This window comes from Colobus angolensis, unplaced genomic scaffold (assembly GCF_000951035.1).
Source record: "Colobus angolensis palliatus isolate OR3802 unplaced genomic scaffold, Cang.pa_1.0 Scaffold100, whole genome shotgun sequence".
Lineage (NCBI taxonomy): Eukaryota > Metazoa > Chordata > Mammalia > Primates > Cercopithecidae > Colobus > Colobus angolensis.
In genome coordinates, this window is record NW_012110920.1 from 8,109,714 (window position 1) to 8,132,765 (window position 23,052).

Sequence of the window (23,052 nt, forward strand, 5' to 3'; positions counted from 1 at the left end):
TTTTATGAATCAAGCCAGAAGTTACTCCTATTTATTTCACTGACAAAAACAATTAATATCTGGTCCCCTCAGCTAAGAAGAAACAGAGTAAATGTGTGTGTATGTCCTCATGAGTGTCTGTAAGTATGTATGCGTATATACCAAAACTCTTACCAACAAAGAAATGCATCATTGAGGCAGGTTAAATGAAGTGGAGCATTTTATTCCTGGAAAATAAACCTAAGTAAGTCTCACTACATCACTCTGATTTATCCCTCTTTAGGTTTCATGAGCATCAAATGCAGGCACCTACATGCCAGGTACGGAGCATTCTGTTAGGTATGCTTTTCCTACTAAATAATAACAGCACATCACCTACGAATGTTCCAGAGGTAATAAAAAAAAACATTTTGATTCAACCGAATCACATGTCTTAAATTTTTAAGAGAAAAATTGCAAAAATAAATGTAAAAATATTCAATTGCCTTCAAAATACTACTTTTGAGTTTATTAGGTTAAAAAAGCAACTGACCTTTCTATATGGTAACAAGATGATACTTAATCATGAGTGAACCCACTGCCACGAAATAGCTACTGCACTGAGAAATCTTCAAATTAGAAACTAGAAATCGGGCAATCATGTATCTGTAAGCAAAGGGAGACTTCAGGTGGCTGAAACACTGGCTGAGAGACTTTGCATCTGCTGCAGTCTTAAAACCAAAGGCAAGCTGAAATTGATTTAGTGAGCTATGAGACAGTTTTAAAAAAATAGGATGCACTGGTATTCACAATACTGTGCTCGGAACTCCATAAATGTGAGTGGCTAAATGTGCCAGGATTTTAAATACCCTCAGAGGATACAGCCCTTGAGAGAGCATCCACATAATGCTTTTTATTTCCTCCTATAATGCTCATTTACCAACAAAAATTTTGTCACATCAAAAATAATATGTCTCAGTTTAACTCTCCCCTGGACTCCACTCTCACCTCTTTGCTACATCTCAGAAAACCACAAGGAGCAGAGTTCTCCAGCAGAGCTGAAAAATCAACCACAGAGTCAGGTAGCACTGCAACATGAAAAAACTCCTAGCCTTTTGGTTATCTTGAGTGTAAGCTATGAACGAGGGATGTGAAAGAGGTTCTATGTCACCCCCTAATCCAAAACCTCTGGGACTAACATGCCATCTTTTTTATGTCCTGATGAGCTGAACCTCTTCAGGGATACAGTTGTTGCAGAAACCCTGAGCCATCTCCTTTCCTGGGTCCCCTATGTTATGCAAACAATACATGCATATGATATGGCTGAGATGAGTGCTAAAATCTGTGATCACACAGCTAATTAAATGACCCATATAGAAATGTTACTCAGGACCTGGCTTCATTAATGTCATGTTCCAAATGAATTAACCAGTCACAGACTTAACCACAGATGCAAAGATGTGCTAAAGTCTGCTTTAACAATCTTGAAGTGCTAGAATTCAGTCAAATCTAAGAAAGTTTATATATAAAGCAGATGAATGTAGCCATAGACCACCCCATTTGTATGACTGACATTTGTTATGTGAAAACTTAAAAAGATTCTGATAATACTAGAGTTGCCAAACTATCTTCTTCTGCCTAATTAATGTCGGAAAGGGTTAATTATTAAACATATGAAATTGATTGAAATACTTTCCTAAACAAAGTGTTTTTTCTCCCCTTCTCCTCCTTGGATACACTCCAGAATGACACAGTGCTTTGCTCCATACAAATTAAAGTTAGAATCTTGAGGTTTGTAAAGTGATTGCCTTGACAACCTCAAATTCTCTGTAATGAGAGCCACACTAAAGACAAACAAGGAATAAATGTATCTGTACAAGGGAGAATTACAAACCTTTACATGAATCATCCTCAATTGGCTGTTTGAAAGCTGTTATGTCACTGAAAGTGCAAAGAAATAAAACCACTTTATCCTGTTCGTTTCGAATTGGAGCAATTTTCACAAAGAACCACACAGGTGTCCCTGAAAGGAATATCAAAAGGTTGGTCAGTAATTTGCATTCTCATTTGAGGGGCTATGGAAGCAAAGACTTGGGAATGAATAGGTACAAATATTAATTCATTTTTCAAATGGTCTTATTCCTTCAAGTCCTGGGTTATCATCACACCATAAGTTTTTTTTCTTGCTAGAATAAAAACTTTCACAGTGACTATTCAGTAAGGGGTTTCTCCTGTTCAACTAATTTTCTAAGTGCAGATCTCTTAACTTGTAAAACAATTAGGAAATAGGTTGAAAACCCCACCTGATCTTATGGAAGAAACTTAGGTACAAAGACGTAAAGACTTACCTTAGACCACACAGTAGACAGTAAAGAATAGGGGCCAAGACAGTCCCTGCCAACCATAACCAGCAGACCATGCCAACTCAAATTTCAAACTTCATCCATTGCTAAAGGATCCCAGGGTCAAAATCCAGTTTAGGAATCCACCAATTTGACTCATATGACCAATCACACATGGGCCAGAAACTGTATTTCTTTTTTTTATTTTTAGACTCCCAGGCTGGAGTACAATGGTGCAGTTTCGGCTCACTGTAACCTCTGCCTCCCGGATTCAAGTGATTCTCCCGCCTCAGCCTCCCGAGGTAGCTGGGATTACAGGCACACACCACCACATTCAGGTAATTTTTGTATTTTTAGTAGAGGCGGCCAGGGTGGTCTCGAACTCTCAACTTCCAATGATCCGCCCACCTTCGCCTCCCACAGTGCTGGGATTACAGGCATGAGCCACTGCGTCCAGCCCAGAAACTATATTTCTACATCCCTCTCCTTAAAATAAAAATCTAAGAGATCCAATACAATGGTAAATGACAAGCCATTGAAGAAGGAAAGGAACACCACAATGATTCCCCCATACAAAGCTCTCCAGAAAAGCAGGATTCCAAGCAGGTTTGGGCTTCGATCACATTAGTGCCATAGGAAGCTCAATGAATGTGTTTCAATATCAATCCTTGTTCCTGAGGTACAGTGGAGGATAAATGAGTTCTTCTTAAGCTCTGTCTTCATTCACAGAAGGAGGTAGGCAGGGCTATTCTGACTGGCTTTTTGGAGAGGGTACCCACTCAGGTATCAACACTCAAATATCTGCATAGTCACTTGCTGGCTTCCCAAAAATAATTAAGGAAAATAAATAAACATTTTCTAGCCACAGAAGACATCACAGCAAGAAGCACCAATTTATTCTATGATACAAAATTAAATGAGACACAAAGCCATCTTATGTTCTTTTCTTCCTAGTTCTTATATTCCAGTTCCTACAATAGCATCTAGAAGAACTGAATAACTATTTGTTGAATTTTGCATTACTGGCATAATACTTAGCACACTATTTTATAACCATTTGCAAATCAAAATAAAGTAGCTATTTCCCCATGCTAAGTAATAGTTTCCTATGTAGCCAGCACTGTGCTCAGTATTTTACATACATTATTTTGTGAGATCGAGAGCAGACAACTCACTGAATCTTGGAGATGAAAATAGATCCTCAAAAGGTCACCTGGCTTTCTCTGTCCACAATCACATCAAACTCTGTAGTGTACACCAGGGACAGACAGACATCTCTGATTAACATTAGGCTTAGTTAGCCAATCTAGCTTGACAACAACTGCTTTAGAGATTTAACTATACCACCTATTCACATGTCAGTAGTAATAACCCTGAAATGCACAAACAGGCAGCAAGTAGATCCAATGGAAATGTGTTCTCCTTAAATCTTGATTATCTATGTATTCCTCTATAGTTAATTTTAACCTTCTTTCCATTCTCTTTGTGTAATTTTCAGCTGCCAGTTTCTAGGTGTTCTGCAAATACCAACAGATTATAATATCACCTTAAGAAGTGTTTTGAAAGAAAATTCTACCATATAAAAATCACAAATAGCATTTCAAATTAAGAATATGACCTTTGAATTGTTCACTGTTTTTGGAAGTATGTCTTACTATTCCTCCCAGTTTTTTCTCAGAATCTGCAGGATTTAAAACCATTTTCAATTAAGCAACAGAAAACTCAAAGTGTCACAGCAATTATGCTTATATCCTCACAGCTCTCAATTGTACCCTCTCTGTTAAGGCAAAAACACAAATCAAAAAAAAAATTTTTGCTCTAAAAAAGAAATTTAAGCATTTTTTCAGATGATAAACCAGAAAATACCACTAATTACTCCCCACTTAATAGGTGAATTTGTTTAAACTGTGTCACTCTGTTGCCCAGGCTGGAGCACATTGTGTGTGGTGTGTGGGTTCCTGTCATCTGATTTATTACTAATTTGACAAATGTATTACTAATTTGACCAATTAGTGATAAATCAGGTGACAGGAACCCACTCATGATGCCTACTCCTAGAATCTCCAGAACCCTCCCCTCCCAGCTACAGCCCTGCAGCCCATCACTGCACTGCACGGGCTGGGCCTGATGCCTGGGAACTTGCTCATTCTTCATGTTTCATTTATCACTACAGGCGTGGATGACACTAAGCCACATCTCCAAGATCATGAAAACCATTTTATTAGTTGTATTGGGAGGTCTTTTTCATTTGTCCACAGTTCAAGCTCATCATGAATGAACTCTCCCCACTTAACAGGTCCATTTGCTTAAAGTGTATCCCTCTGTCACCCAGGCCGTAGTACAGTTGCACGATCTCGGCTCACTGCAACCTCCACGTCCTAGATTCAAGAGATTCCCCTGCCTCAGCCTCCTTGGTAGCTGGGACTACAGGTGCATGCCACCACACCTGGCTAATTTTTGTATTTTTGGTAGAGATGGGGTTTCACATGTTGGCCAGGCTGGTCTCGAACTCCTGACCTCAGCTGATTCTCCTGCCTCAGCCTCCCCAAGTGCTGGGATTACAGGCGTGAGCCACTGCACCCGGCCATGTTCCCTAATTAAACACATACTACTCTGACCATTCCTTTTCAGTATCTAAATATATATCTTATAACAAAAATTCATACAATCAGGACATACTGCCTTAGCGTTCATCTTGAGCTAAATATAGGGACTTTTTAAGGGAAAGGATCTCCTTTTTCCTGATCTGGTGTTTCTCTGTGGAAGAACATCTTGCAGTGTAACACTCTGGGCCTTTTTTCTGGGTTGGTTGGTAATATGGGAGACAAGAGCTGGATATGTGTAGCTTGGCCCCTTCTCTGCTTTGCTCCCCTACCCTATAAAGGGGGAAAGGCAAAAGGCAGGAAGGATGGCTAGTAAGAGGAAAAGCCTGCAGTTCTCCAGTACTACCTGTGACTTGCAGGTAACTCAGTCTGATTCTAGGTTTCACTTTCAGAAACTCACTTGCCCACAGGTATAAACTACATTCCCCAGGATCAGCTTCATTAGTCACAAAAGTGATGTCTTATCCTCTATTGCAGCAGTCCCCAACCTTTTTGGCACCAGGGACCAGTTTCATGGAAGACAATTTTTCCATGGACCAGGGTGGGGGGATGATTTCAAGATTAAACTGTTCCACCTCAGATTATCAGGCATTAGATTCTCATAAGGAGCAGGCAACCTCACATACACAGTTCACAATAGGGTTCGCGCTTCTGTGATAATCTAATGCCACCGCTGATCTGATAGGAGGTGGAGCTCAGGTGGTAATGCTCGCTCGGCTGCCACTCACCTCCTGCTATATGGCCCAGTTCCTAACAGGCCACGGTTCCAATCATGGACAGGGAAGTTAAGTGTTATGTACTTGCCCCCTCAAAGCTTAACAGCTAAGGACTGTTTCTTTAAATAGATCATAATACACTCCAAGGGCGAGAGACCTGATCTACTTCCTCTGTCTTACCACCCGGCACCCCTACTTCCTGGCATTCAATATAGTATTATGTACAGGGTCACGTGAAGCCATTGCATCACTCCACTCCAGGGAGTGCCATCATGGAGTTACACAACAGCCTTGGTGGGGTAGATGCTCTAGGAATGCTAAATTAAAAAAAATAAATCCTACACCCAGTGTTTTCAGTCCCAAATTATCACTACCCAAACAGTCTAGGAAAGCAAGTAGAATGGGCTTAAATTTTCATTTCTGGATTCAGAAGAGAACGTAAGTCCCTCCTAGGTGGTACGGAACACTATGTCAACCTTTTCCACTTAACAGCAAAGGATTTTTATTTAATGAAATATAACTTAAAGATTTAATATGTGAAACAGTTGCTTCAGGTGAACGTGAACCATCTGGAACCTGGACCCCACTCAAGCCAGTTTCCCTTCTACCCTCCGAGGATATTCAGTAATCCTTTGGCTCCATTCAGACATTGACTTTCCTGCAGACAGAACTTGGAGCAAGCAGCCTACAGGGGTCTCTCCTAGAACCCAAATTCTTCAGCAGAATCCATTCCATCAAGATGCTAGAGAGGCAATAAATGCAAATATTCATATACATACATAAAAAATCAGGAAGAAGTTAAATTTCTGCCTCCTTACCCAAGTGCCTACTATGGAAAAACTGAGAAAAGTAAGCATTTGATGTCCTACTGAAAAAGGACAAAGTGTCAATGTTAAATCCTTTATTAAAGAAAGATCTATGTACAAACCCAGGAACAACATAGCACCTGACAACCCTACTGATGGCAGAGGCTGCTGCTGCTGCTGCTGGGAAGGAGGCTCTTTCCAAGATGAGGATGTCCAATGGGAGGGCAGTTCCAGGTCAGCCTTTTTAGATCACTCTGATTTTCATCCCTTATGTAGCTCCCTTAGGTCATGTAGTAATGAACCTGACAACCTAACCTGGCTTTGAGGTTCCTCAGCCTTGGCAGTCAGATAACAAAACAGCAAGGCTCAGATATATGAGAGAATTTTTGGCCTCCATCAATCTTCTTTCTACCCTGGACTTCCTCCCAAGTACTCTCTGTAATCAGGCATCTGGGCATCCAGACCATATTCAACAGCAATGGAACAGACCAAGCCACTGTGATTGGCTTTTAGGAAGGGCTGCACTCCAGTAGGTCCAGAAACTAGACTTGGGGATGGCAGCCTGAGCCGGGAAATAGGACAATTGGTCTGGGGTCAACTTTATGGAGATGAATTACAAGTACAGAGAGGATGAGACAGCACCAGAGAAATGAAATGGCCACCAGCCATTAGAACATCTGCTACTGAGTCCCAAGCCCTGAGTTTGAGCCCTTTATCTTCAGTTATTAGGAACCTTGGCCGCATCAGTTTAACTTCTCTCACCATCAGACTCTTCATTTGTAAAATGGGGATAACAGAGTTACTTAAAATAAAGTAAAAATACCCACATGTCTGATACAAAGGTGTCTAAAACTATCACTTTCTTTCTTTTTTATTTATTTATTTTTTGAGATGGAGTCTCACTCTATTGCCTAGGCTGGAGTGCAGTGGCGCAATCTCGGTTCACTGCAACTTCTGCCTCCTGGGTTTTCAAGTGATTCTCCTGCCTCAGCCTTCTGAGTAGCTGGGATTACAGGTGCCCACCACCACACCGGCTAATTTTTGTATTTTTAGTAGAGATGGGGTTTTGCCATGTTGGTCAAGCTAGTCTTGAACTCCTGACCTCACGTGATCTGCCCGCGTCGGACTCCCAAAGTGCTATGATTACCGGCGTGAGCCACCATGCCTGGCCCCAAAACTATCACTTTCCTTTCTTCTTTCCTTTTAAATTTCTCACCTATAAGATGGAAATGCCCAACCTCATTTCACATGGCTGTTTGAATGACTTAAAAACAGGAAGTATTTCAAAGTGTTTAACAAAACTCTGAAGCTGCCTCTGCCTGCTTTGAAGGAAGAGGGTCAGTCTCATATATAACAAGGGCAAAACTAGGAAAATCAATACTTAAGCCTCAACATAATTAAAATTGCATGATAAGCATAAAACAAGACCTAAATAAATGGAGAGAGTTAAATTGTTTGTAGATAAGATTCCATTTTATAAGATGTCAAACCTCTCCCTCTAATATATATATATCTAACACAATTTCAATCATGTTTTGTATTTGTTTTTCTCTGACTCTGATGAATTAAAATTCAATTCAAACAGAAAAATTAAGGTGTACGCATGGCCAAGAAATCTTTGAAATTATTAGAAAGAAAAATAATAACAGGGACTGCCTACTACAGTAATTAAGAGTCACTGGCACAGGCCTCAAAAGAAAAACAATAAAAATAATATTCATTGAGTACTTACAGTGGGATCAGACCCTGAAACATTGTGGTTTACTTCTCACAATGACTCTATAATGTAGAATAGCTATATGATATTGTTCCCATTTCAAATGTGGGAATCCAAGTAGGCAAGTATCCTAGTCAAACTCACACAGCTAATAAATTACTAGAGGGTTCCTAGAGAAGAAGACAGAAACAAATCCACATATGTGTGAGACCTTAGCATATAAAGAAAAGGGCATTTCAAATCAGAAAGGAAGAGCTGGATTATTTAATAAATAGTAACGGGACAGCTTAATAAGCAATGTGGAAAATAAGTTAGATTGTTGCTTCACATAATATATAAAAATAAATTCCAAGTGGTTTAACATTCTAAATATTTTAACACAACTATAAAGGTACCAAAAGGAAAAACGAAGGCATATTTTTATTGTTTAGGTAAGGAGAACTTCCTAAGCATTATATAAAACTCAAAACCATAAAGGAAAACATTGACACAAAACTTGTTCACTTCTAAATGGTTAAAAAAAAAAAAAGTTTAAGAAGTTAAAAGAAAAAATGTTTGGAGAAAAATGTTTTTCAATATGTCTATGATTTACGATCAACATTCATTACATATAAGCAGCTCCTATCACTGAATAAATAAAAGATAACCCATTCAGCAAATAAGCAAAATATGATTGCTTTGCCTATTAGATTTGTCTCCACAACTAGACTGTAACCTCCTCAAAGGCAGAGTCTGTTTCTTACATCTCTGCGGCCCACTGGGTCTGGAACAGTGCTGAGCCTACAGTAGGTAATCAGTGTGTACTTGGCCAGCAGCTTCTCCTTGCTGGCTCAGCAGAAATGCTATCAGATGCCTTTCCCTGGGCTTCTCTGAGTGGGAAGCTGATTCAGAGCTCCCAGATTCCAGGCCACCAGCCACACCACAAACTGTGGAGTCACACGTTGGGGAGTGCTGTCCAGAGGATGTACTGACTGCTTTTATTCAGGGTTAATACTTCTGGATTTTCTTGTTTGAAAAATTGAAAAATTAATTGAGTAGCACAGGAGTGAACACATGAATATTTACTGAATGACTTCATTAATGACGACTGTCATTGATGTAAGAAAATCAGGCCAGGCATGGTGGCTCATGCCTGTAATCTCGACCTGCAAGGTAGAGATGGGTGGATGGCTTGAGCTAAGGAAGTGAAGACCAGCCTGGCCAACATGGTGAATCCCCGATTCTACAAAAATACCAAAAGAATGAGCTGAGCATGATGGTGCCTGCCTATAGTCCCAGGTACTTGGGTGGCTGGAGCCTGGGATGCAGAGGTTGCAGTGAGGTGAGATCGCACCACGAAGGGAAGGGAAGGGAAGGGGAGGGGAGGGGAGGGGAGGGAAGGGAGAAAGAAAGGAAGGAAAGAAAGGAAGGAAAGGAAGGAAAGAAAAGAAAGAAAGAGAGAAAGAAAGAAAAAGAAAGAAAGAAAGAAAGGAAGGAAGGAAGGAAGGAAGGAAGGAAGGGAAATCATACAACATACTAAACATTAGGCAAGTAACAATGCGAAATATATAGCACTCCAGAAATGCCAGGTTTTCCGAATAGCCAATAGATAGAAATCTTTCAAATAATCCATCCTTCAACACATGTAATGTATTCCACTCATTCCAAACCACACCATGAAGCCTTCTGCGAATTACTCTCAACTCCCCAAAAGATAGGACAAATATTAATGCTTGTCAAAAGAAGATCCTGTCAGGCCTCTGAGCCTAAGCCAAGCCATCGCATCCCCTGTGACTTGCAGGTATATGCCCAGATGGCCTGAAGTAACTGAAGAATCACAAAAGAAGTGCAAATGCCCTGCCCCGCCTTAACTGATGACATTCCACCACAAAAGAAGTGAAAATGGCCGGTCCTTGCCTTAAACAATGATATTATCTTGTGAAATTCCTTTTCCTGGCTCATCCTGGCTCAAAAAGCTCCCCCACTGAGCACCTTGTGACCCCCACTCCTGCCGGCCAGAGAACAACCCCCCTTTGACTGTAATTTTCCTTTACCTACTCAAATCCCATAAAACGGCCCCACCCTTATCTCCCTTCGCTAACTCTCTTTTTGGACTCAGCCCGCCTGCACCCAGGTGAAATAAACAGCCATGTTGCTCCAAAGCCTATTTGGTGGTCTCTTCACACGGACGCACATGACAGATCCTTCCTACAAAGTTGTCCTTGCAAACCCTAGAGAACGAGACTGGGAAAAAGAGAACTAAAACAAAGTATTAAAAGCTTGTAAAAATGAGTGGGAAAATCCCTATAATTAAATAGGATATATAGGCAAAGAATCCAAACAATTAACATTTAAAAGGGTAATTTTAAATGGATAATAAATAGGAAAAAAATACTTCAATCTCACTAGCATTAAAAAGCTCATTAAACAAAAAAAATTGTGGGCAATTTGACAATTTAAAAGTTATACTATTCAATGTTGGTGAGGCATAATGAGTCAGACACTCACATTCTGTATAAGGACTTGGAAATGGGTTCAGTTCTTCTGGAAAGCTATTTGGCAAAATGTCTCAGAAACCTTAGTTCACATTCCTTGGCACAGCAATTCTCAACTTCTAGGAAATACTTAATAATGTCAACAAAATATCTTTGTATAACAATTTTTACTTCAGCATTGTTTTTAATAATGAAAATTGAGCCTCATAAATATCTAATAATAGAGGAAACATTAATAAAATTCTTTCTAAATTATATTTATGAGGAATTTTAATAATGGGGATATTTTTGTGATAAAGACTAAATAAGCATATGATTTTTAAATTGTATACATGTCAAAATCTCCATTATGTAAAATGTACACAGACAAAAACAAAAAGGAAACACACCAAAAAGTTAATAGTACAATAGTACTTCTCCGAGTCTGCTGGGTTTTTTTTCTTTAAATTTTTTGCATGCATTCATCATGGTAAAAATGCATTAATTTAAAAATCAGAGAAAAAATATGCTTTAAGATAGCGATATTTCACTTTTTAAAATCTCAACAAGAAGAACTTTTACTTCATGGAACTCTATATTGCTTTAAAATGCTGAATGTTTTACTCTATTGAACAGCAAAGTTTGAAAGTAGAAGCAAACTCTACCTCTACAACGTGAAAAGAAACATGAAACCCTCCTTCCTCCCCTCCACCCCATTTCCGTTACCAGGGGACTCCTCTCTTCCTGCTCCCTGGCTCTGATGCCCTCACTTTGCATCACAACATGTTGTTTCTCTAGTTTCTTGGTAAATATCAGGTTCCTTTCAGAGTAACTCAGCGAACATTCACCTCCTCACTCCTCACCTCCTCACTCCTCAATGCCGGCTCCCAGCCAGACACTAGCAAGTTTTACTTCAGGTTAAATGATGAGTTCCTGACTGGAATGCGGGGATTCCTACTTCCTGGGCTCTGCCTGGGGTTCCCAAACTAAGGGAGGAGCCCATCGCAGGGCACCACTGACAAAGGCCCTGCGCTCGTCTTCTCCATAGCCCCCTGGACACCTGTCAGTTTGAATGCCTCTTCCAGGCATTCACTGGCCTGACCAGGCCACTACCATTTTGCTGTCAGAGGGATTCCTAACAGCTCCTCTACCTCCTGCTCACTAAGCTCTATTCCATCTCCACGCTCTAGCTGGAGGCATATTTCTTTTCATTTCTTTTTTAGAAGGGTTTTGCTATGTTTCCCAGGTCAGATTCAAACTTCTGGGCTCAAACGATCCTCCCTCCTCAGCCTCCGAGTAGCTGGGATTACAGGCGTGAGCCACCACCCCTCAGCTTAGAGCCATCTGTCTAAAATGGAATGTGATGACATACTTACCCTGCTTAAAAATCCCTCAACACCCCTCACCTCCACCGCCTTCTCTACCACTGCCACTTTTAAGACAGATTCTAAACTCTAATTTAGCTGTGTGACTGGCCCTTCCTAGCCTCACCAACCTCGTATTACTTTTCATGTATTTATATATACACACACACACACACACACAGACACACACACACATTTTGGAGACAGAGTCTCTCTGTCACCCAGGCTGAAGAGCAGTGGCACAATCTCAGCTCACGGCAACCTCTGCCTCTGGAGTTCGAGCAATTCTCCTGCCTCACCCTCCCAAGTAGCTGGGATTACAGGCACCCGCCACCACACCCAGCTAATTTTTGTATTTTTAGTAGATGGGGTTTCACCATGTTGGCCAAGCTGGTCTCGAACTCCTGACCTCAAGTGATCCACCCACCTCGGCCTCCCAAAGTGCTGGGATTATAGGCGTGAGCCACTGCGCCTGGCCCCTCATCTATTCATATATTTATTTACTCCATGAGTTTGGGTGGAGCACTTTCTATGTGTCAGGCACTGGGCTGGGTGCAAGGGGTAGAGCTCTGAAAGAGATGCACCCTGTTGGCATGGAAGTCAGTCTTCACTACAGCTCTTACTGTCCTTGCTACTCCAAGCGTGATCTGTTTCTTGTTGCTATCTGGAATTGCAGCATCGGCATCACCTGGAAGCAGAACCTCAGATCCTTTGCTAGACCCTCGGCATAGAAATACACGTTTCCCTTCACTGGTGAGTTCTTATGCATGTCAAAGTTTAAGAAGCATAGGTTTGTGTCTCTTGAACCCTCAGTGCTCTCTCTCTGCTGCAGCCCTCTTCACATGCATTCAGCCTGGGATACTCTTGGCCCTGATCTTTGTCTAACTCCCCTCTACCCTTCCAGTTTCTGCATGGCACTTAATGTCTGTTAGGAAGACTTCCTTCCCTGACCCCCTAAGTTGGAGTCGTGAGCCACCTATGTGGTGTCACCATCAAAGCACTTATGGCTCTGTTCCGTGGATGCTGCCCCTTCCCCTACAGATGCTGTAAGAGCAGACACTGTGTCTATCTCTTCATACTTGCATCCCTAGCAGCAAGCCTACTGTCTGCCATAGGGTAGTGGATCAATAAAAAGCTATTGGAAAAAACATATACACAGAGAGAGAATCCAGTGCAACTGTATAATTTCCAGGCTTAACAAATAAGTTAAAGGTTCTTAATTCCTCAAGAGAGGGTGGGATTTGGAGGTAGTGGGCAGGTCCTAGGAAGTAAACAACATTATCTGCATCGTTTCCTTAGTTTCATGGTTCATGTTGTATGTACAAGTTTAGCTTTATCCAGAGCCCCTGCTGACCCACTAGGCATCTTTGTGTGAATTAGAAAGAGAAACTCCTTCCTCAGCACAGATGCAATTCCAGACCATGGTCCATGGAGAACTAAGCAAGCAAATCACAAGTTGGTTTCCACTTCCCCCTAAGCAGGGTATAGACTGCACGACCTTATGTGTTAGCCCTGCCTTGTACCCACAATAAAACTGAGAATGGCCATGGAGCAAACAGTGGAAACTACTAGTCCTGGTGCTACATGACCTCAGATGAGGAATTAACTTTCAGCTGTGCCTATTTCACAGCGCTTAAAGAATCCACATTTTAAAATACAGTCATGCCTTACACAAAGTTTATTTTCTAAAGGTAAAAGCTAGGGTGAAAATTGTATATGATCATAATTACTCTTGAAAATGCTTTGATATCACCCATAAAGTACAGCCTGATGCACAGGTTGATATGCCACTTTGGAGACTATCAATAAACCTACCACAAACTTCAGGGAGGGAAGAAATGCTGATTCTTTGGTAGGCCATCATTTGATCTAGTTGGTTTACCTGGGTAGTTCATGTCTACCTAAAGTACAGAACTTCAAATATCAGAATCAATCACTTTCAGCATAGTGAGATACTCATAATACAGGATCTTCAGCCTCAGAGACAGCTAGGGAAAGGCAGATTGCCCTGTCGCATCTCAGACTCACTCTGGGGCATATGCTCACTGAAACCAATGGCAAGTGAATCATTAGTGCTGCCAAAGTGGTAAACTTTTAACTTATTCCATTAGCTTATGACACACGTGCAGAACATGTCTTTCCACTGTTGGTATGCTTGTGGTAAGAGCTGTTGCTTTGTGCTGAGTCGTGTTCCCGCATAGTGGAAACACTGGCATACAGCCCTTCACAGTCTTTCCCTTCGTTCCTCTCCTAGCTAATAGTGGGGTGGGAACTAGATCTGCCAGCAGAGGGAGTGAATTGGAGCAAGGCAACAATTCCAGTGTGAAAGTTTTGGTAACAACCCTCTCGGGCTTGTGGATGGCCAGTGCTAATCTCTCAGACCAGTATCGGCACAGACCACCAAGCAAACAGTAATCTCAGTCACCTACTCCAATACCCCAGACCTGAAAAAAGCCCCAGCTGCTCCCAGATAAAAACAACACATACCCTTTACTTTCCAGGGCAAAACATATCACTCAAACCTAAATGCCACCAAATTAAACAGTTATCCTCATGTGCCATAAGGACCACCCCGGAATTGTTAATTGAATCAATTTCCTACCAGTCAATCCTACGTATAAGGAACAGGACTTCTTGCAAAACTAGTGTTTTTAAAAAACAGAAACAAACCACTATTAACACCCATGTAGCCTTGCTAGGCCCATATACCCTACTTTCTCTACTTCTAATACAGCTAATCTCCAACAGGAAACCTCCTAAGGGAAGAGCAAGTTTTATACTTCTGTATGGCTATTGACCTAAAACCTCATTAACATACTTTGTGGAAGTAATTGTAGCCACAAACAAATACAAATTAACAATGTATTGCTCTTAATACTGGGGACAAACTTTTATTTAGAAGCTCTTAATTAGGCACCCACTGTGTTACTTGTGCTAAGTGCCTGTGGAAGATAGATACAAAGATGAACTGGACAGAATTTCTGTCCCATCTTGTCCCTCCCTTTTTAAAAAGTCTACAAGTGCCTTAAGCTAGCAACTCACCATATGTAAACCAGTAGGAAAAAACACTAACTCTTAGCAACAACAACATAGATGAAGAAGTCTTAATTAGTGACAAGAACCTCATCAAATGTTCCTGTGAGAAACAGTGTAACTGATCAATCTGTATCATTCATCCCAACATACACAATGGCTTCAAGTAACAGCATTTACCTGATGGGAGAGAAGAAAAACCAAGACAGCAACAGAGGAAGAGGAAATATTTTACTATTTCAAACACATGAAAAGGTATAGTTCAGAACGGTCTCAATACTCACTGTTCTTCTTGTACATTAAAATTTCAAAGGAATTCATCTCATAGTTCTCAAATGTTTGCCGCACTTTTTCAATCGTGTCTTTATCAGTCAGCTCCCCATACATAAAACTGCAAACAACCAAAGAACTCAAGTTAGATTAACAAGTATTCATTATTCTACAACCATATGTTAAATATCTGTTCTATATTCAGCACTGTGCTATGTACTGTGGAACACACACACACACACAATGAAAACATTAACTGACTCAAAAAAATTTACTGATTCAGCTCTGAATAAGACTTTTTCATTGCCTCCAAAAAACTAACAGTCTAATGAGAGATACACACCATAAAACAGTACATCAGAAAACAGTGGATTAGAGAACAGTGTGATCACTGCCACAATGGCAAGCACACATAATGAATTACGGAACACACAGAATAGGCACAGTGCACTCCCTGGTTGATCAGAGAATGCTTCCCAGAAGTAAGGACAATTAGGTCTAAGGGGCAGGAAGGAGGGGAAATGGCTGAGAGAAAGAAGGAGAAAAACATTCCAAACAAAAGACAAGCAACTGCAAAGGCACAAAGGTGACAGTCAGATTAATTCCAGACCCTGATTATAGTTCATTTCAGTATGATTGAAACATAGACAATGAGAGGGAAATTTGCAACAGATAATATAGAGAAGTAAACAGAGGCAAGATCATGGAGGAGACCACGGCATTATAAGCCATGGAAAGTAATTTAATCTTCATCTTGAAAGCAATGGGAGCACATGGGAGGGTTTTAAGCAAAGGAGAAACATAATCAGATTTAATTTTAGAAATACAACTCTGGGAGACTTCCTGGTAAAGATGGCTGGGTAAGTTTAGACCATAGATTTTTTTCCTTTTCTAGTTCTCAGCAAAATAAATTCATTTATTTAAATGTACATGTAATGTATTAGAGAAAATCTCAGAAGAGTAGAAGGTCTACCTACTAACACTAGTTCTCACCAGAAGCAAGAAAAGCGCCAGACTATTTACCTGGGCCCCAGACTGAATCTGGTCTAAAAATTATGGTTTGTCCCTCTGGGAACAGGATATACTTCCAATTAAGTAGAATGAATAATGGCACAGGAGACTAACAAAATGTCAGAGGAGGGGAGAGAAAGCATCTTTCAATGGGGCTGGAATGTCCAGTTCTCTGACAAAGGTTGTCCATGGGCCCAGCAAGCATTTCCCCTGCCCACCCCAGGCCTTCAGACAGCAATAACAAGAAAGAGCAGCAATGATCACTCCTCAAGTCAGGTAATACACAAACTGGCATGGGTTCCTGAATGTTACTGTAAAGTCAATATAATCTAACCTTTTTTGATGACTTGAATCACAGAAACATAGAGTTTCAGAGCTACAAAGAAACTCAGAGGTTATCAAGTGCAATTTCTGATCTAAAACTGAACCACCAAGCCAAGCACTATGCTTAGCTTGATACTGGAACAACCCTGGGCTTACTACAGGCTTCCAAATTCTGGCACCTAATAAGAAAAGAGTCCTAGCTGTTACCTTTGTGAATTCTGTGTCACAGTTGTTATTTTATGTCCCTTCCCAGTCCTCTGAGGAATGTGATTATCTGTGGTTGTCCTTTTGCACTCTGCTTTGGGGTTGTAGTCTTTGTCTATAACCCAGGAAATAGAAAACTGAGCTTGTTGAATTATCTCTAGAAAGAATAGATCAAGACTAATTTAGCCCTGCCTAAGAATAAGAGGATTTTTCCTCTTTCTCTTTGTGAGTTAATTTTCTAGATAAGTGACCTCCATTTAAATGAAGTGATGGTATATATGCTAGCAATTTCCTTAACAAGGTAAAAGAAATCTCTGTAAAGTTGAATCTTCAAATAAATGAAGTGCCATAATTACACTCAGTTTTCATTCGTCTTATGCACTTTTTCAAGCTGTAGATTACCAGGAGTTCTAAGTGTCCTTTACCTGGATCTTAGATTGCAAATGCTTACAATGCACAAAATAAGTAAAAGAGACTCCTGAGCTATCAGGAACATAGCTAGCACAAAGGTATGTTTATTTATAGAGAAAGGATACCTTCGGGTAATTCAATAAGTTGCTGAGAACTATGCATGAAAAAAAAAGCTGGCTAAATTAGCAAGTTATTTTATCTGATTTCCTTCAAGTGTCTGATTATAGCCAATAAGAAGAAAGGTAAGGAAAGGCTGTTCAAGTCCCACTAAAAAGTGAAGCTACGTCTCTGAAATTGTTCTGATTATATAAGTGCAGTACAGATAGAATGTAGATGCAGATAAACAGATCTATAAATACTTGAGAGGATAATAGCACATAAAGAATGTAAGATAATTCTATTGCATTAGGAATTATAATTTCTGAACCCTTGAACAGTCAGGGGGAAGAATCTTCAATTTTCCATTTCTCAGTCCCCAAAATCTAAGATTTAAGAAAGTGGAAATATTTTCAAAACATTTGATACTTCCTTCTTATGAGCTCAGACATTTATTTTATTTTAGAAGACTGTTTTATTTTAAAATAAAGTGACATGGCTGACTTAGCAAGTAAAAATGCAACTTCTGAAAACAGAAGACTATGCTTGGTCAGACAGGTTTCTCCACTCTTCATAGATGAGTTTGTTTCTTCATTTGGCATGAATGATTCCACTTCATGCAAACACCACTGAAGACAGAAGACGGAAGAAGGCAGAGACTGAGAGGAGCCAAAAGGCTATGGTAGGCCAAGACCTTGCCAGGGCACAGCAGGGGAATGTCTGGCAGGATCCAGGCTGTATGTCTGGCTCAACACCTGGAAGATGCTTTAAAAGAGCTTTTCTAACACCACGGCCCAAGGACACTGCTTGGTTAGAAACCCTGTAAAAATATACCAGCTTCACTGTTAGTTCAATTTGCTAAGAGTTCAGAGAGAGAGAGGTAACAGCATGAATTAGAAGGCAACAAAATATTGGTTCTCTCATCTTTTTCTGAAGTAAAAAAATCTGGCTAAGGCCAGGTGTGGTGGCTCACGCCTATAATCCAGCACTTTGGGAGGCCAAGGCGAGCAGATCACCTAAGGTCAGGAGTCGAGACCAGCCTGGCCAACATGGTGAAACCCTGTCTCTACTAAAAATACAAAAAAAAAAAAAAATTAGCCGGGTGGGGTGGCACATGCCTGTAATCCCAGCTACTTAAGAGGCTGAATCAGGAGAATTGCTTGAACCCAGGAGGCGGAGGTTGCAGTGAGCCAAGATCATGCCACTGTACTCCAGTCTGGGCAACAAAGCAAGATGCCATCTCAAAACAAAAAAGAATTTTGACTGAGGAAAAGCTCTAGGAACAAGGCCCTTGTCTCCAACATTGCAGTTACTCTTCTAAAATGCTCATAAATTTTTAAAAATTGTTTTAATCATCTAAAATTTCATTTCACTGTATTTGAGCCTCTAACTTTCGCATCTAATTTAATCTAAAATGCCATAACTTTTGAGTTCACATTTTATAGACAGAATGGTTTTCCTGAGTTCTTCTGGGTTTCCTCCCATCTTAGTGACTACAAGTTTGTCAGTTGTGGGAACTATGTTTTATATCTGCTTTGATTTTCCCAGTACAGTACATGAACTAGAGATGATATGGCAATAAATTTTCCTCTGAATACACACTGAATGAGGTAAAGGCAATTCCCAAATGCAGTAAGCCATTTTCTTTTTCCAAAAGATACCATAATAGATTGTTCACCAGAACAACCCCAAACATAAATACCTGCAGGTGCTGCTTTTTTGCATCACTTCTGCCCTGTGATAGCCAGAGAGCTTGCAAAATCCATCATTGCTGTACACAATAGGCCAGTCCACTATCTGAGCATTCCCCAACACAAAATTAGTATCTGTTAAAAAAAAAAAAAGGGAAAAAAGGGCACATGAGGCAACACATTAGTTGAGATTCAATGAGGACATAAATAATGTCAAGCAATCCAGATATTTCTGTTTCCCTCCAAAACACAGACTTTTGAACAAGAATGTGGCCCTGTAAGGAATACAAAACAACATTGTTTTAGAAGTGAATATTTTGAATGCAAGTGCTAACTTAGGTCACTGTACTCCAAAAACAAATTAGAAAAGAAAGCGTACCTAACCAAACCAACGAATCCTGCAGAAATCCAGTGGATTCCCATGAGACATATTTAAGTCCTAATTTTTCATCCCAGTGAAGGTATACCAATAATACAGGGCAAGAGAGAGCCCAAAAGTAATTTATTCTGAGCTCTGTCCAGCATCTTAGCCTTTTCAGTCTTTTGGCCAGAAGCTAAAAATTTGCCTTCTTGACCCTAACTAGGATTTGCCCAACCTAGGGGGCATCTCAGGAAGGTACAGGAAGGAGGCTGAGCACTGCCTCATGGACACACATACCACCATGGAACCCTTCCCTTGGTAAGGAATAGTAACTAGACTCTCTTAATACTAGAGCTTTCAGAGGCTGATCAAGATGCCCACACAACAGGACCTTCTTGCTAATTTTGAAATTCTTGCTGATTTTGAAATGCAGCCCCAGAGCTGTTTGTGTTTGGCCAGTTTAGTGTATTCTCACTACTTCCCACATTTTTGAAAATCAGTCGTCAATACTTTTTATGCTCAGGAAATCAACTGTGCTTCCTTTCTTTTCAAGCATTTCAATTAAGCAAATAACCCAGAACTTAAATGTAATCATTATTTAAGTTTGGCCCTTCCTTTCCACAGAAGACCCATGCACTTCCCCACCCTCCAAAGAAAGAAAGAATACAAACATCCTTCTTTAGTTGTAAACTGGAGAGGGTATTGTGTATGTATGTGCGTGTCTGTATATACACATACTACATAGAGTGAAATAATAGTGATATATTATATCATGATTTAATTGAAAGAATTTACAGTTTTTTCACAATATGGGTAGCCATCCCTTCAGATAGGCTTCTCCACTCTTCTTAGATGAGTTTATTCTTGATTTGGCAGGCTTGGGAAAATGCTTCCACTTCATGCAGACACCACTGAAGACAAAAGATTTGGAAGAAGACAGGGCCTGAGGAGCTAAGGGTTGTGGTGAGCCACAATCTTACACAGGAGGGTGAAGGAGGAGGAATTACTAAACATGGCAATCTATTATTGAGAATGCTTTGATCTATTTAAAAGGAACAGAAAACACAACATTTATGAGGTGAATCTATAAAGCTACTCTTTTTATAAATATGCTTTTAATGAAAATCTACAACCAGTCCTTCCCTCCATCTGTCCCATATATACATAAATTGCTCTTGAGTGCCAACAGGTGCCAAGCACAATGCAAGATCCTGGGGGTCTCCAGATTGATAAGAAACAGTCCCTGCGCTCAAGGAACTTAGCGAGACAAATAGATATGTCCGCAACTAACTAAAGAAACAGCTAAGAAAACAATGAACTCTGAGAGAGGTAAAGGGCTATGTCTTGGGATAGTATTTGAATTTGCTCTAGTCTAAAAGGATGAGTAAGATTTATTTAAACTTTTTGAATGCCTTATATGTAACTGGCACAGATAATACAAAAACAATAGATATAGAAATTAAAATATGATCACTGTCTTCGTGAACTCAAGAGGGTGTGAGAGGAAGAGAACATTCCAGGCAGAGGATCCAGCGTGGGCAAAGGCATGGCAGCATGGAACACGGAGCAGGCTAGGGTAGACAAAGGGCAGCCAGGAAGAGTGGCAGGATGAGTAACTGGAGACTAGACTGGGAAGTGTCTTGAATGAATAAAGTAAGAGAGCTTTGATTTTATCCTAGGGGCAGAATAATCCTTCATATTGGTCTTCTCTCCCTGAATAAACTCAATTTCCTGAACTGAATAGCTTAGACTTAAAAGTAGTACAGTATTTACTAAATTCCTCCCAAGTGTACATGAAGCCTAGTCAGTTTGACTATCTCTTTTGTTAAATCCTGAAATAGTAGTTAATTTCCCTCAAAATACCTACAGCAGGAGGAAAAACTGAGTATTCTTTATCATGGCTAATGCTCCACTGAGATTATCTATGCAGAAAGAGGGAAGAAAGCCAGTTATAGATAATGGATTGGCCACATGTGTTTATTTTCTTTTGTATACTAGACCCCAGTAAAATAAAAGTAAACAAATTAAAAATGTAAAAATCCACAAAAATGAAAATTACATAAAAAAAGAATGAACAACAACAACAAAAATAACTGGGGAAGAAGGTGCAATGTTATAGGAAACAGAGAAGAACTTAAAAAAAAAATCTAATTGGTATCCTTAGAGAGATTCAAGAAGTATTACATCCACAAAACAAAAACAGAATGCTATGTGGAAAAAATAATAAGGGAACAAGAACTCTTGTAAATTAAAAATGAATAGCAATTAAATATTGAACATGAATTTTAGAAGATACAATCTAACAGAAAGTAATACAGAAAGAGAAAGAGACAAGAAACACGGAGAAGAAAAAAAAACAGACATGGAGGATCAGTCCAAGAGGAAAACACATGCACCTTAAGAGGAACAGCAGAAAGAACAACTTGAGAAAAGGCCAGAAGACATTCTTTTTAAAATTAAAACAATCAAATGTGAGTGTACAATGAAGACATTTTCATATATGCAAAGATTAGGGGAAATTATTTACCACATATTCTTTCTATGGCAGTTACTCGAGTAAAATGAGGGAATAAAGCAAAAAGGAGGACAACATGGAAACCAGGAAAAAATAGCACCAAATGTAGAAAGCAAGGAAGAGAGCTAGTAGACAGTATTCAATACGAAACAATTCAGAGACTAGAAGTCCCAAAAGAGAATTATCTATGGATAAAGGAGGTCAGGATTTGATGATATTCTTGATTACTTAGAACAACATTGTCAATAAAGGTATGGCAGGAAAGGGAATTAGAAACATCAAAGAAAACAAAAACCAAAATCTCATCATTACATCATTGTAAGAATAAGGTAAGCACCTTATTAATTTCCAATTTTAAAACCAATACATAATAAAGGATGAAATATTTAATTATCATAAGTATCTGAATGTAATCTCATTGATTCTGGCACTAAAAATACAGATGATAAAAGTTTAGGGAGAGAAAAGAGAACAATGATGAAGAGAATAAGAGATGGTGTGTACAGCCAATTAAAAAATGGTATAAATATTTTACTTAAAGTTGCAAAAATAAACAATAAGAGAGTAATATAATTATATTAGGAGGAGGGGTAGGGAGTAAGATTAAGTGAGCTAAAACCTCAACTAATTAACAGAAGTCAACAGATAATATCTAAAATGGATAAAAGTATAAATAGCTGTAATGCATGTTATTTAGCGACATGGCAGAAACTATAAGAAGAAAGCTAAAATTAGAAGACACGTCCTCTGGTGAGTAGGATGGGAGGAGGGACAAGGCATAGAATGGTTATTGACATTACATTACAAGCTCTTCTGATTGATTTTTGTAAACGGGAACTTACTGACTTTGATAAAAATAACTATGTACTTAATTTTAATTAATTTAATCTAAAAGATTAATTTATTGATCAAATTTTTTACTTACTGAAAAATGAGAGCAAGATAGATTTCAAGCTCCAGATATCACTGCAAGTGCTCACAAAAGTATTCTGATCACCTTTTAAAGTTATTCATCCTTCTGGAAGCATACCCTCAGTCTCTGGTGTGCATATTATAGCCCCATCTAAGAAAAACCATTCACAATTGCTTCAAAAAGAATAAAATACCTAGGAATCCAACTTACAAGGGATGTAAAGGACCTCTTCAAGAAGAACTACAAACCACTGCTCAGTGAAAT

General features: G+C 39.6%; 1 protein-coding gene across 2 annotated transcripts in view; it reads right to left on the minus strand.

Moving 5' to 3' along the window:
• KCNH1 (potassium channel, voltage gated eag related subfamily H, member 1) overlaps nt 1–23,052 on the minus strand; it is a 457,455-nt gene that overhangs the window by 409,864 nt on the left and 24,539 nt on the right. For both annotated transcript variants that reach the window (XM_011938344.1, XM_011938336.1), the window contains exons 2-4: nt 19,011–19,134; nt 15,277–15,383; nt 1,853–1,981 (exon numbers count right to left, since the gene is read on the minus strand). In XM_011938344.1, the coding sequence (XP_011793734.1) occupies nt 1,853–1,981; nt 15,277–15,383; nt 19,011–19,134 (360 nt within the window). The remainder of the gene's footprint in view (nt 1–1,852; nt 1,982–15,276; nt 15,384–19,010; nt 19,135–23,052) is intronic.